Source organism: Ictalurus furcatus, chromosome 19 (assembly GCF_023375685.1).
Source record: "Ictalurus furcatus strain D&B chromosome 19, Billie_1.0, whole genome shotgun sequence".
NCBI lineage: Eukaryota > Metazoa > Chordata > Actinopteri > Siluriformes > Ictaluridae > Ictalurus > Ictalurus furcatus.
In genome coordinates, this window is record NC_071273.1 from 11,120,962 (window position 1) to 11,134,832 (window position 13,871).

At 38.8% G+C, this 13,871-nt stretch overlaps 1 protein-coding gene across 1 annotated transcript in view; it reads left to right on the forward strand.

Moving 5' to 3' along the window:
- The first annotated feature begins 689 nt into the window (after positions 1-689).
- Positions 690-13,871, forward strand: part of iqsec3a (IQ motif and Sec7 domain ArfGEF 3a) — a 65,188-nt gene continuing 52,006 nt past the window's right edge. Inside the window, exons 1-2 of the mRNA XM_053649945.1 lie at positions 690-1,309; positions 11,598-12,790. Coding sequence (XP_053505920.1) covers positions 1,229-1,309; positions 11,598-12,790 — 1,274 coding nt within the window. The 5' untranslated portion in view covers positions 690-1,228. The remainder of the gene's footprint in view (positions 1,310-11,597; positions 12,791-13,871) is intronic.

Genomic DNA, 13,871 nt, shown 5'->3' on the forward strand with positions numbered 1-13,871 from the left:
ACAAGCTCCACCAGGATCCCAGTCCTGGTGCACATCTCTAGTCACAACCAGATGCCTTGTAAATCTTTCTGGCAAAAATAGTGGGCCTCGTATTCATATCTGTATTTCTATCTGCTTGAAACACATTATCTGTTCATTCTGAATAATGTAGTCATATTTGGTTACATCCCTAGAAGAGAGCGAGAAGCGAACAAAGACGCTCTGTCACAATCGGTTAAACTTTCAAGCCTTATAATGCTTTAGCAATATTATAATACCAATAAAGTCTTACTGAACTAAATTGAAAAAAATTTCAAAAGAGAAAACGGAATAGTAATAAAGGAAAGAATATGAGCGAGACAAAAAGATAAGAGAGGCAGAAGGGTAAGAGAGAGAAACATTGGCTTCTTTTATGTAAGTGCGAGTCCCATGCTCCCATACTAATATCAGCAAGCTGCTACAAAAAGAAAGCAAAGCCGCTGTCCTGCTGTCATGTACATTCCCCCAGAGCACACAGAGAGTCTTACATGCTTCAACCCAATGGGATCGCTTCAGTCAGGCAGAGTGAAAGCTCGAGGCTGCCAGGTCACACTCTTTCACATACACACACACACACACACACACACACACACACACACACACGCACACACCTGCTGCCTAACACACCAAGAGCTGCATGGTTGTGTCTTGTTGTCTGTGTGTGTGTCACGAGTCACTGTGTGTCCTTTCCCCCGTCCCTCTGCTTGTGGGGTAAGTGTGCCAGTCCTGCCCTGCAGTGGATGGCAGGGTGCCCTCGTCTCTCTTTGTCCTCTTCCTCCAAGAGAAGGAGTGAACCAGAGAAAGGGAGGGCTCTGCCTGCACCAACTGGAGGACGAGGTCAGATGGCTGCAGGCTCACTCTGCATTTTCTCCATTTCAGCAGTGAAGACAGTCCTTCCGTCTCTCCTGAGGGCCCTGCACCACCTCCGGATGGAGACGTCTCTACTTCACCTGCTGATGGAGGAGGAGGTGATGGAGTAGGATATCCGGTGCGAGAGTCTCCAGAGCCGGTGGTGGAGGTGGAAGTCAAGGAGAGAGAGAATGAGAAAGAAGGAACGAAACCTCCGGCTGAGTTCCCCGAGCAGCATCAGCAGCAGGAGAAGCAAGAGGAGGAAGGGAAGAAAGAAACAGAGGAAGAGGAGGCTGGAGGAGGGAGGGGAGGTGCAGGAGGAGGCAGGAGGCCTAGTCTGCACCACACCGCGTCCTCTCCTATGAGGGTGCAAAGGAACGGGGCCTGCAGCCATGCCAGCGCTTCTGACTACGAGCTCTCGCTTGACCTCAAAAACAAGCAGGTAGGGTGCAAGGTGCTGTGGAGTTGGCAGTTTGGAAGAGGCCGATGTATGAATGGAGTGTGAGTGGCTTGGCGTGGTGCTTTTTGGGCCTGCTGTTCAATGCTGGAGTGTATGCTTTAGAGGCTTTGATGTTTTTGGAGACTTGATAACTTTGCGCAGGCTAAGCTTTGTGAATAAGGATGTGACCCGTGTAGTTTAGGATAAAGCTGGTTTCTTCAAGTTGGTTCATTCATCATCATCTACCTCATTCCCATCCATCTGCACCAAAATAAGCTTCCTAATTTCATCACCTCCGTTAGTTTGACACGTGATCGCCAAGACTTTCGCTCCTTTTCTCTTTCTCTCTCCTTAGAACTTCAAAAATTGGAATATAAACTCCAGATTGAGAACTTAGACCTCCCAGGCAGTCCCAGTTATTCACAGCTTTTACTCAAAGTCACGTTACACCTGAGAAAAAAATATTCAGAGATATTCAGAGGCTGTAATATATGAGAGAAATAAATTGAACTGTCATGGTAATGAGCCAAAAATTCAAGTTCCTGTTTGGTGTCACTTTCTCACTAAGCTTTCATATTATAGACTTCACTACACTATCGGTTTACTTTTGCTGAGATGAAGAGGTTTACCTAATGGCATATATAAATCGATAGAAGTGTATATCAGTTACTGTGTGTGTGTGTGTGTGTGTGTGTGTGTGGCTGGGAACAAATGTCCTCAGCAGAGTAGGAATATCTTACTGTTTGACCTTGGGGGGACCTTGGGCTTTTTCATGTCCAAAACTTGCAGCTTTTATTTGAAAGCCTACAAGAGCTAAATAGTTTTCCTTTGTTTTACTAAGGTTGCATTTAGAGTTAGATCTAGCTGTAGCAGTAATTGGTGGCTTTAATAATTATATATCAATGGAAGGTCCTCATAAGAAGAGTGTGTATGTGGGTATGATCTACAGTAAGTAAATCAGATTTTCTGGTACATTTTTGCAATCACAGTGTTCCCAGTGCTGTTTTAATCATCTCTGATTGGGTCTTTATATCAGTATTGGTGCATAAAATTTCATATATTGCATAAAAGATGTTTTAGTCTAATTAAAGAGGTCATGTGATGTTATTTAATCATGGACAGATAACCTATGTAGTTGTGGTTTTATGTCATATTTATATTTGTCACAGTGACTAAATGGCTTAACCTAGTAAATATCTGTCTAATATTGCTGAGGCTAATATACTGTAGGATGATTGCTCAGAGCCCAGGAAGCACATGGATTGTGTGGATTGATGCGTTATGCATATTTTTCCCAACTGATGTTTATTTCAGTTTAATTGTAGCTTTTAATATGTGGTTAGAGTATGGTGATTGAGAGGAAAATGCTCACTGTAGGAATTCCATAGAGCTCTGAATTTAATCATGTTATATGATTGCTTAACAAGTGGTGTATACATGCATCTCTCTGCTTGCTGCTATTGATTCTCTTTCTATACAGACATGTCGAGCTTTGTTAGGAGTTTTTTATACGCCGTGTGGTCAAAGGTATTTGGACACCCGACCATCACACCCATATGTATTTGTTGAACATCCTAGTCCAAATTTTGTTGCCTTTGCTTTTATAATAACCACCACTCCTTTAGGAAAGTCTTCTACTAGATTTTGGAATGTGGCTGTTGGGATTTGTTTAGCCACAAGAGTATTAGTGAGATCAGATACTGATGTTGGGTGACGAGGCTTGCGGCGCAGTCAGTGTTCCAGTTCATCCCAAAGGTGTTCATTGGGGTTGAAGTCAGAGTTCTGTGCAGGCCAGTCAAGTTCTTCCACACCAACCTTGGCAAACTTTGACTTCATGGAGCTTGCTTTGTGCACAGGGGAACATGTTTGGACCCCTTAAGGGGAACCTTAATGCTACAGCATATAAAGACATTCTATACAATTGTGTGCTTCTAACTTTGTGAGAAGAACCACATATGGATGTGATGCTCAGGTGCCCAAATATGTTTGGCCATAGTGTGTACTGTATTTGTACTGTACTGAAAATATGTTGCTATCTAAAAGTAGGAAAATGCTAATATTTTTAAGATATGTTGATACCAATTATCTGTAGCATTTACGATGATGATTGTTGATGACTATTATTATTATTATTATTATTATTATTATTATTATTATTATTATTATTATTAGTAGTAGTAGTAGTAGTAGTAGTAGTAGTAGTAGTAATAGTAGTAAAAGTAATAGTAGTAGTAGTAGTAGTAGTATTGCATAGATGTTAAGCTAATGATTAAGTTAATGTAATGTAAATTAATCAGTGCAATATAAAAAAAGTAATAGATTTGGATGGTGGTAGCGCATTGGTTAAGACATTGGACTACTGATTGGAAAGTCATGAGTTCAAATCCCAGCAATGCCAAGCTGCCACAGCTGGGCCCTTGAGCAAGGCCCTTAACCCTCAACTGCTTAGTTGTATAAATGAAATAAATCTAAGTCACTCTGGATAAGGGCATCTGCTAAATGTAAATGTAAATTTCAGATGTCTTATTACATGTGAAGTCTAGCATTAATGGCAGTAATTAAATTCCATCCTAATTTCAGTTTTTTCCAATTGTGAAGTGAAGTGATCATCACTGTACTCTCAAACAGGTATTGGATTGGTGCTTGTCAAAAATTTACACCTTACTGAGTGCATTCGAGCTTCATTCCAGTCGTCATGCTATTCATGCTTAGAATCTAAATGATCTTCCTCGCAGCAGTTATCGTTCTCAAATGCGTCAGAGCTTTCCTCCAGAGCTATGCTGCTGGTTTTGCTTTCTAAATCAAACAGCATGCATTACCTATACGTGTATTTTGGGACTTATATCATCTGTAGACCCCAGCGCTATCACATTCACGTTTAGTTTATTTGCTTCAAGCCCAACCATGAAAAAATGGGCTTTAATGTAGTAATTCAATGATTAAAGTATGTGACATACAGTAGACCGTTTCTGTTTGGTTTCTGGTTTTCCCTGATCTGGTTTTACCCTCCACCCTAATGCCCCTGACTACTGTTTCTCATTATTCTCATTAGACCACAAATATATAGAAACTACCCTCCTTAGATAAATCTTTCCCTACTCACCAGTATTGTTTTCTGTTGTTAGTTTTTAGTATTAGTTGTTTTGTGTTTTTATTTATTAATTTTTTTTTAGATTATGTTTGCACTGGAAAACATAAAGAAATTAAATACATGCCCTTTAGAGACTTTAAGATAGGCTCCACTTTGTGGTTAGTCACTAGTGTATGTTGAATCTGCCAATGTTCAAGATGTAGTGCAGACGTCACAGAAAATAGAAATAGTATGTATACTGTTCTTGCACGTGCTCCATGTGGAATTTTCAGTGGTATGTTTTTTTTTTTTTTTGGTTTTTGTTTTCAGGTACAAGACTCACAGTCTTCTATCAGTGGCCATTATATTTCATCTCAGGTGTATGGTCTACATTGACCACTGTTTTGTATGTAATGATTCATTCATTCCTTCATTGGTCTTGATTGATAACTGCTTTATCCTGGTTAGGGTCTAAGTGGATCCGAAGACTATCCTGGGAGCACTGGAGGTGAGGTGGGAACACACCCTGGCTGGGACTTCACGGTCCTTCAAAGGACACCCATTCACACAAATTCCGAGTAGCCAATCCAGCTACCAACAATTTTTTATAGGTGGGAGGAAACCAGAGAACATAGAGTAACCCACACGGACTCAGTGAGAACATGCAATACCCCACAAAGCTCGGGATTGAACCAAACCATGGAGCTACATAATCCCACTGGTTCAGTAACAATTCTGAGAATGTTTGTTATTCATCAAACATTTATATACCTTTGATCCCTTCAGACTTCTCCAGTAAACAGAACTAGTTCCCTTGTGTATACTGACTCGCTGCTAATCGAGTTTTTGCAACCCGAGGCACGGTCGCCGAGAGGCTACATTCTGATGCCTCTACAGATAGATATAACCTCATTCCTTCTGCATGATTACCTGTTTATGCTAATAAAATCCAGGGTAGCCTCGCAATGAGACCTTTGATTATCACGTCTCATGCTGATCGGCTCATAAATATACATGCATCCACGAGATACACATCATCAGTGCAAATGAGGAATTAATGTCAAGCACCAAAAATGGAAGCAGAAAACTAGCAAGATAAGCTCACAACAATGTGAATATATTATACTTAGCAACTATTTTTCTAAAGCTCATGGCCAGTTTGAAGACATGAATTTAGTGAAAGGGGTATTTTCAGGCCGATTGGTAGAGTGCCATTTGTAGAAAGAAATTTTAATCGTTGTGGGGGGAGAAAACAGTCAGAAATCTGTAGAGAGAGTAGTAAATAAAAATAAAAGTGAGAATGTGATGGTATCTGGGCTTCATTTAGCTAGAAAACAGTATCAGCTAAACAGAGAGAGCAAGAGATTAAATCTTGTGGAGTGAACAGTATTTAGTTTGACCTTTTCTACTGAAAGTTTTTTTCCATTCCCCAAACAATAGTAATCTTTATTTCCTTTCAAACAGGCCACAGAAACTGTATCTAAAAAGGCTGTGAAACTAATACAGTGGAAGAGCAACTGTGGACCTTTAAGTTCTTTAAATTCATAGTCTGGAAATCTAGAGTTTTACTGCTCTCATTTTAAAACCCCTTTTAATGTTATATTTGGGTGAAAATGACATGGCACTTTATATGCTTGGCTTAAATTTTATTCTATAAAACAAACATTTAAAAAAAGACACTTATATAGATACTAGAGATGCACTGATGTATTGGCCAACATTCGGTTTCAGGTATTTAGGATAGTTTAAAAACATAGTTTAAATAGAGGATAGTTTAAAAACATCCGATGATCAGGGCTGATTATATCCTGTCAATCAAAAGAGAGCAGGAAAATACATTGATTTCATGCTGCGTGTAAAGATGATGTCTCTTGTGTGGAATGACGACAAAACTGCAGTTTGTACTCTCTGTAATCTCTGCACTGCTAAAGTTTTACACTGGACACTGCAGCAGTGAAGCGGGAGTTTCTGCTTCAAGTCAAATTTTTTTTTTTTTTTTTTGCCGCGCTGCTCGCGCTGAAATAAAGCATTAGTACACTGTTGAAAGATTTAAATGAAGACAAGTTGACAAAAAAGTATATATTGCACAGAAAAATATATTTGTAGAGTAGTATATTTCATATCCATTTAATTTTAATATATAAAAAAAGTTTATATTATATATTACCAGTTTGATGTTCAATGATGTTAAAAGTAGAAATGGTTTTGTTAGTGGTGAGTGAGTGTGAGCCACAGGAGGTTTTTTAGATTTCAGTCTATTAATTCTGTTAATATGAATTAATAACATTTAATAAGTCAAGAAATCTTACTTTAATCTTCAGAATTTAGTTCATGAGTAATGTGTTTTGTGTTTATGAGACCAGTTACTGTGAAACAACTTGTTGAAATGGAGAGAATAAAGTTTTTATTTGCAATTCTTTCAGAATTCTTTTAAATTAATTATTATTAATTTAAAAGAATGTAAAAAGGCAGAACTATGTGTATCAGTATCGGTATTGGCTGATATCACTCTGAATAATCGGTTATCGGTATCGGCATCTCTAATAGAAACCGAATAAAATCAGATAGTTTTCACATGTGATTGTGTAAGTAATATGTGGTCACCTGTGAAAAACATGTGAAGCTGCATTTCACCTTGTTATGTCCTTGTTATGGCATTCCCTATGTCAAAATGAACATTTAATGTATCATGTGAGAATGAAAGCATAGTGTCTAAAAACCACATGTGCAAATTTCTCGCATTAACATGTGAAGATTCACAGGTTTCATGTATTTCAGGGATTATAATCAGATCATTTTTGCCTATGAGTAACAAAGCAAAACAATGTGTGTGTAAAGATGAATCAGTGATCATTTCAGTTACTCTAACATTTTCCACATCTCTTATTTACACTCCCACCTGTGCACACACATCTGCCACCTGGAGAATCCCCAAGCACAGGAGGGGCTTTTGCATCTATTTCTATATATTGATAATATCTGGGATGAAAATAATATCATATAACAGTTATACTACTATACAATAAAAGGAGACGTACATCCAGTGCTAAGCAGTGAACAGAACCAGTGTGTTCACACTCAATTGTTTTATTTCATTATTTAAGAATTAAGCATCCTGTCTTGTGTGTTAGGACTGAGATATGTGTCCTTTGAGTGGAATGAAGTTATGTTGTAGGGGAACGGTGACAGTCCAAGCTCAGATGGAGGACTGCCCCAGCCATCAGGTTATATTTGCTGTGCTGATTAGAAAGGAGTGATGTATGGATACATCACTGGATACGCCATTTCCCGAATGATGTCTCTTTCAGCCGGTGCCCTGTTTTATTCACCATTTTGCCACAGGGCTCCCATGGAGCACAAAAACAAATTATCCAATATGACTTTGCTAATCAACCAAGCGCCCTTCCAAGCCCCCATCCAGTCTTTAGGAGCACCTCTGTGCATTCACATCTGAATTTTAATGTGTATGAGGCTAAGCTCTCATAAACACCCTCAAGTTATTGCCATCACACCCTTTTATTTTTGTCCCCTGTATTTCCTGTAATGTTAATTTCCTGTATGTTAATTAAATTAATTTCCTGTTATTTATTTCCCACAAAGTTTTAAGGCTTTGTCACATTGAATGTGGGCCACAGAAATTTCCTGATAAACACAATGAATGTTTAAGACAGGTTTTGCCAGTGAGATGGGATAATGCTCATGATTCAAGTCTTATTCTGTGAAAAGAGATGACTGAATCACACACTCTTGAACCATCACAAACATCTTAGTATTCTGCACATGCCTCTCCTTTCCCACAGGATCCAAGCTGAAATATACATTTGCAGAGATGTGATAACTCTTCTGTGTCAGTTGATGATTTGAAAAGGTGAATCAATACTTGACAGAACAAGAATGGTGTGCTTTTATGTATGTTTCTATATACAGTGCCCTCCAGTAATATTGGCACCCTTGGTAAATATGAGCAAAGAAAGCTATGAAAAATTGTCTTTATTGTTTAACCTTTTGATTTTTTGTTAAAAAAAAATATTCACAAAAATACTCTGCTCTCGTGAATATCAAACAATTGCAAACAAAACACAGGTTAATGCAAAATATAATATAGGTTATAAATTTTATAAATATAAAATATATATAAATTTTAGGTATATTAAATATAGGTGTGCAACAATTATTGTCACCCTTTTAATCAATACTCTGTGCTACCTCCCTTTGCCAAGATAACAGCTCTGAGTCTTCTCCTATAATGCCTGATGAGGTTAGAGAATACATGGCAAGGGATCTAAGAACATTCCTCCATACAGAATCTCTCCAGATCCTCCAAATTTCGAGGTCCACGCTGGTGGACTCTCTTCCTCATTACTTTATGTTTATGTTTATGTTTGCCGCAATCTTTTGCCACACATCACAGCTATATTCCTTCCTCTAACCCGTTGTTATGAATGACTAAGGGAATTTGGCCTATGTGTTACCTCATATTTATACCCATGTGAAACAGGAGGTCCTGGTTGAACAATTTCCTGTTCCTAGTAACCCATGTGTACTTAAAAAAATAAAAATATCAATGGGAATATACTTCAAATATATTTTTCTCATATGAATTAATAGGGGTCATAATAATTGTTGCACACCTACTGTATGTATATTTAACAAAGATATTTTTATAAACATGTACTGTGTTTGGAATTGTTTGATATCCATAAGAGCAGAGTATTTTTGTGAATTTTTTTTTAACAAAATATCAAAAGGTTAAAAAATAGACAGTTTTTCATAGCCTTCTTTGGTCATATTTACTAAGGGTGCCAATATTAGTATGTTTCTATCAGAGGAGAGGGAATACCACAGACAGCTGTTAGGTTCAGCCTTGTGATACCTTGATTTGGACCAAGATACATTCCAATAACATTTAAATTTTCACTATAATATTGTGTTTTGTGCATCATAAAGACAAGAATGCCTGCTTTGGTTTTTCATAACTTTGGCTATATAGTATTGCTCATTTGGTGAATTTGTCACTAGATATTCTAGGTTTGTTTTTTTTTTGTTTGTTTGTTTGTTTGTTTTTTAGATCTGTAGTGACTTTATTTTTAAAAAAAATTATAATGAATGAAAATAAATAAATTAGCCTATCAACAAATCTAGGTAGTTTTTGAGCAGACCGTAGCAACTTTTTTTTTTGCACATTACAGCTGCTGGTTTTATGAGTTAAGTAAACATTTTCAGTCAACTCACCACCAATGTGTAAAGCCTGAATTGCACTTGCATGATTCTCTGTTCTAAACGACCAAACATTGATCACCATTGTTTCCCAACAACCAATCACTGATCACCATTGTTTCCCAAGGACCAATCACTGATCAACATTGTCTCCAAATGACCAATCACTGATCACTATTGTTCCCAAACCCCAATTCCTGAACACTGTTGCCCACCCAAGCACTTCATTCATTCATGTCTTGGCTATATTAACAATTAATAAAAATGAGTTATTCCATCGTTGTCAAGCAAATTAACAAGCATTATGTGAAAGTTATGTACATGCCTATTAGAAAAAAAACTGTCAGATTGAGGCGGGATACCTTTTTGCTTTTTCAACATTCTGACTATTTTGAAATGAAATAACCTCTCTTATTTAAATGCTCATCTTCCAGTAATGACTCCTGGAGAGAACAGGCTGATTAAGGGAAATGAGTTTCTCAAAAATGATTAATGTCATGAAGCATCTAAGTGAATAAATGACATATTATATGATGCACTGTCATTTGTGCTTAACAAACCATCAGGCAGAATACAGTGAAACAATCCTGACCCTGTCACACACTATCTATCTATCTATCCATCTATCTATCTATCTATCTATCTATCTATCTATCTAAGCTACAGGCAGATTCACTCACCAAAAGATTGTTTACATGAACAAATAAAACTTTCTTTTTGTAGATAAAATTGATGGCTCACTCGTTGCTCAGGCTCTGCAACTTTCCACTGCAGCTTCATTTTCAGCTTTCTTTAAAATATATAGTGATTGTGATTGGTTGAAACATATGAAAACATACACTTTAATGAATAGCACTATATTTGTTTATTTATCTGGTCACACATTCACATTTTTCTGGATTTTAATGACGTAATTTATGTTGGTTTTTAATGGAGCCTCCAGCAACCTCTATTCCTGTTTGAGTGGAATTTGGCATAACACTGGCAACCCTGCTGGTAACCAATATGATAGTGAATGCAGTAATGACAGTGAGTTTACATGTACAAAATAATCTGATAGCTGCAAAACATCTGATTTTGGCACATATTCCATCAAAGTGCTTACATGCACTTCTGTTTCTACTCTTCGGGCCTACGTGAAAAAGTCAGTCAATCAATGATCAGATTTCTTCTAGTAACACCACTACAAGTAGTAAAAGTATTAATTTAATTACATTTTCCAGAAGGTATGTGCTGAGGAATTGCTTGAATTATTTTATCAACTGATAAATAGTACAGCAGTGCTGATAAACCCTTCATTTCATTTCATTCTTTCATCATTTAAAACCTACAAAATCTATCATTTTTGTTTATGCTATCTCATTTTTGTCAGGATTACTGGCTGCTAACATGATGAGCAAGCTCTTCAGTCATGTTACTGATATGAAAATGAATTATTTGCTTAGGTTTTATGGTTGAAGATTTCACATAATCCATCTATCCATCCATCCATTTTCTGTACCGCTTATCCTTACTGGGTCTTGGAGAACCTGGAGCCTATCCCAGGGGCCATGGGGCAGAAGGCAGGGGACAACCTGGACAGGGTGCCAATCCATCGCAGGGCACATCCTCACACCCATTCACACACCCATTCACCGTGCCCCCTATATCAATTCTGATTTCAATAATCTTTTCTTTTTCATTCTTGTTATATGCATATATTTGTCAAGCATGTATGTATTGAATAGACCAGCACAATAATGTTTTCTTACAATGTGTCGAATATACCATATGCCTAGTCCATGATGACGTCAACAGTTCAACAAAAAAATAAAATTGTGTTGTGAAGATGCATTATGCATATTAGTGTATTTTGCTATTTGCATTTGTTTTCTGGATTCAGCTCAGTCATTGATTTAAGGTCCTCTTTTCTGCTCCTTGGTCTTATCATGGCTATTATTACTCATATGTGCCTTCACAACACTGCTGATCATTCCTCTTCTTTGTTTCTTTCTGTCCCTGCAGATCGAAATGTTAGAGCACAAATATGGGGGCCACCTCATCTCACGCCGTGCTGCCTGCAAAATCCAGACGGCCTTCCGCCAGTACCAGCTCAGCAAAAACTTTGAGAAAATCCGCAACTCCCTGCTAGAGAGCCGGCTTCCTCGCCGAATCTCCCTGCGCAAGGTGCGTGTTCAGAATGCCGAGGGATTCTCAGCTGAGAGGGCGCTGGCCGAAGGCTGCTCTGTTGCAGGCATCCCCCTGGTTCGATCCCCATCACTGCCTGTTACCATGGGTGGCACTCTCACAGACCTGGAAGACTCCTTTACAGAACAGGTACAGTCACTAGCCAAGTCCATTGATGATGCCCTTAGCAACTGGAGCATGAAGACCATGTGCTCTTTGCAGGAGGGAGGCACCTATCAGTTTAGTTCTGAAGCCTTTGGCACTGCAGGGGGCAAACCTACAGTGGCTGTAACTGTTGGGGAGAGTGGTACCCTGGATCAGGCCACCCTCCAGAGTGGTACAGTGTTGGGAGACAATGCAGATAACATTCCCCGTAGTGCCAGCAAGCTAATGATGGCCTTCCGGGATGTGACAGTACAGATCGACAGTCAAAACTTTCACATGTCCTCCTCCGTCATGGAGTCAGTGTCCCTTGGGAACTGTGTCCAGCAGGGGGCCACAGTGACTGAGAGCCCCAAGCAGCCCCCAATAGAAGAAACAAAACACACAGATCACCCTCCACCTCCCCAGGAACCAATTCCCCCACCTCCAGAGTCAGATCTTGGAGAAATACCAGATGGTGATTTCCCAGCACCACCACCCTGCGAAGAGGAACTTATAGAGGATCTACCACCTCTTGTCCTGGAGAAGACGGAGGCTCCAGTGCCAGAGGTTGCATCCCAAGTGGAGACAACAGAAGAGGCCATACCTCCAGTGGGACAGATTCCAGTGGCCCCTACTGTGGAGGATCTGGAGGCCAAGCGACAACTTTCAGACCCAGCTGACAATAGCTCAGAACAGATGAGCAGCAGCAGTACATCAACATCTGCCCGCTCAGCTTCTGAGGCCTCATCCAAGGAAGCACTGCAGACTATGATGCTCAGCCTGCCACGCTACCACTGTGAGAACCCAACCAGCTGCAAATCGCCCACCCTCTCCACAGATGTCATGCGCAAACGCCTATACCGTATTGGTCTCAACCTTTTCAATGTGTAAGTAGTCTCAGGGGCTCTTTCTCCCCTCTTTCACCAATACTATTTGCTGACATTCTGATGCACGATTGAACACTTGAAGGGATCCTCAGGCTGATTAGTGTTGAATTATATGAAATAACTGATGCAAGATTTAGAGCCACATAATCTTTGTACTTGCTCTGTAAATAATATTAATATAATTAATAATAATAATAATAATAATAATAATAATAATAATAATAACGATGACAACAACAACAGCCTAGTATCCATAAGATATTTAAATCTGTGAGTGCAATTGTTTGTCCCTTGAGCAAGGCCTATAACCCTTTAGTCCTGCTTTGATTGGTTTTCTGCCTCATTTTGATTGACACATTAAATAAAATGATCTGTGCAGTGAATAAATGTAATGCAAGCATTTTTGAACACGCACCAAAAAAAAAAAATCAGATTTACAGCCACTTTCATCCTCACTTTGGTATGAATATATTTGGTTACAGTGTTGCCTAATCATATTCACTCATTCTCTCTTTTTCAATTGCTCTCCCTTGAGGTCTCCCTTGAGTCTGTTTCTCTGTCAACACACACATAACTCACCCCCAGCTGTGGCTTACACCCAGCCCACTCCCCTCCCCAAATGCCTGTCACTTTGGGTTTGCCTGAGCCTCTATAAAAAGCTCTGCTTCTATCCAAATATGACTTGTCTACTCCCACGCTTGCAAGGTCTATTCCTATATAATTGAAGATTAGCAAAAAGACAGAGTATCAGTGTCTCTGATCCTTCAATTAAAATTACGACACACACTTACACACTCATTAGGAAGGATACTCAGCATTGCCTGATAATGCCAAAACAACTCCAATACGAAACTTTAGCCGTTTATTATTATAAGAGGAAGACTATTCTGACTATTTTTCTAAATTCTGAGCTATCTTTGTTATATTTACTAAAGTAAAGAATAAAATGTTTAACAAGTATTAAAATGCTCATTTGTCATGCTCTGTATTTGCATGTGTCAGATTGATGGTAGATTATGTGGGCTCACACTCCAAAGAACATAACCTCATGCATGAAGGCAATTACGCTAATCGCCTTACT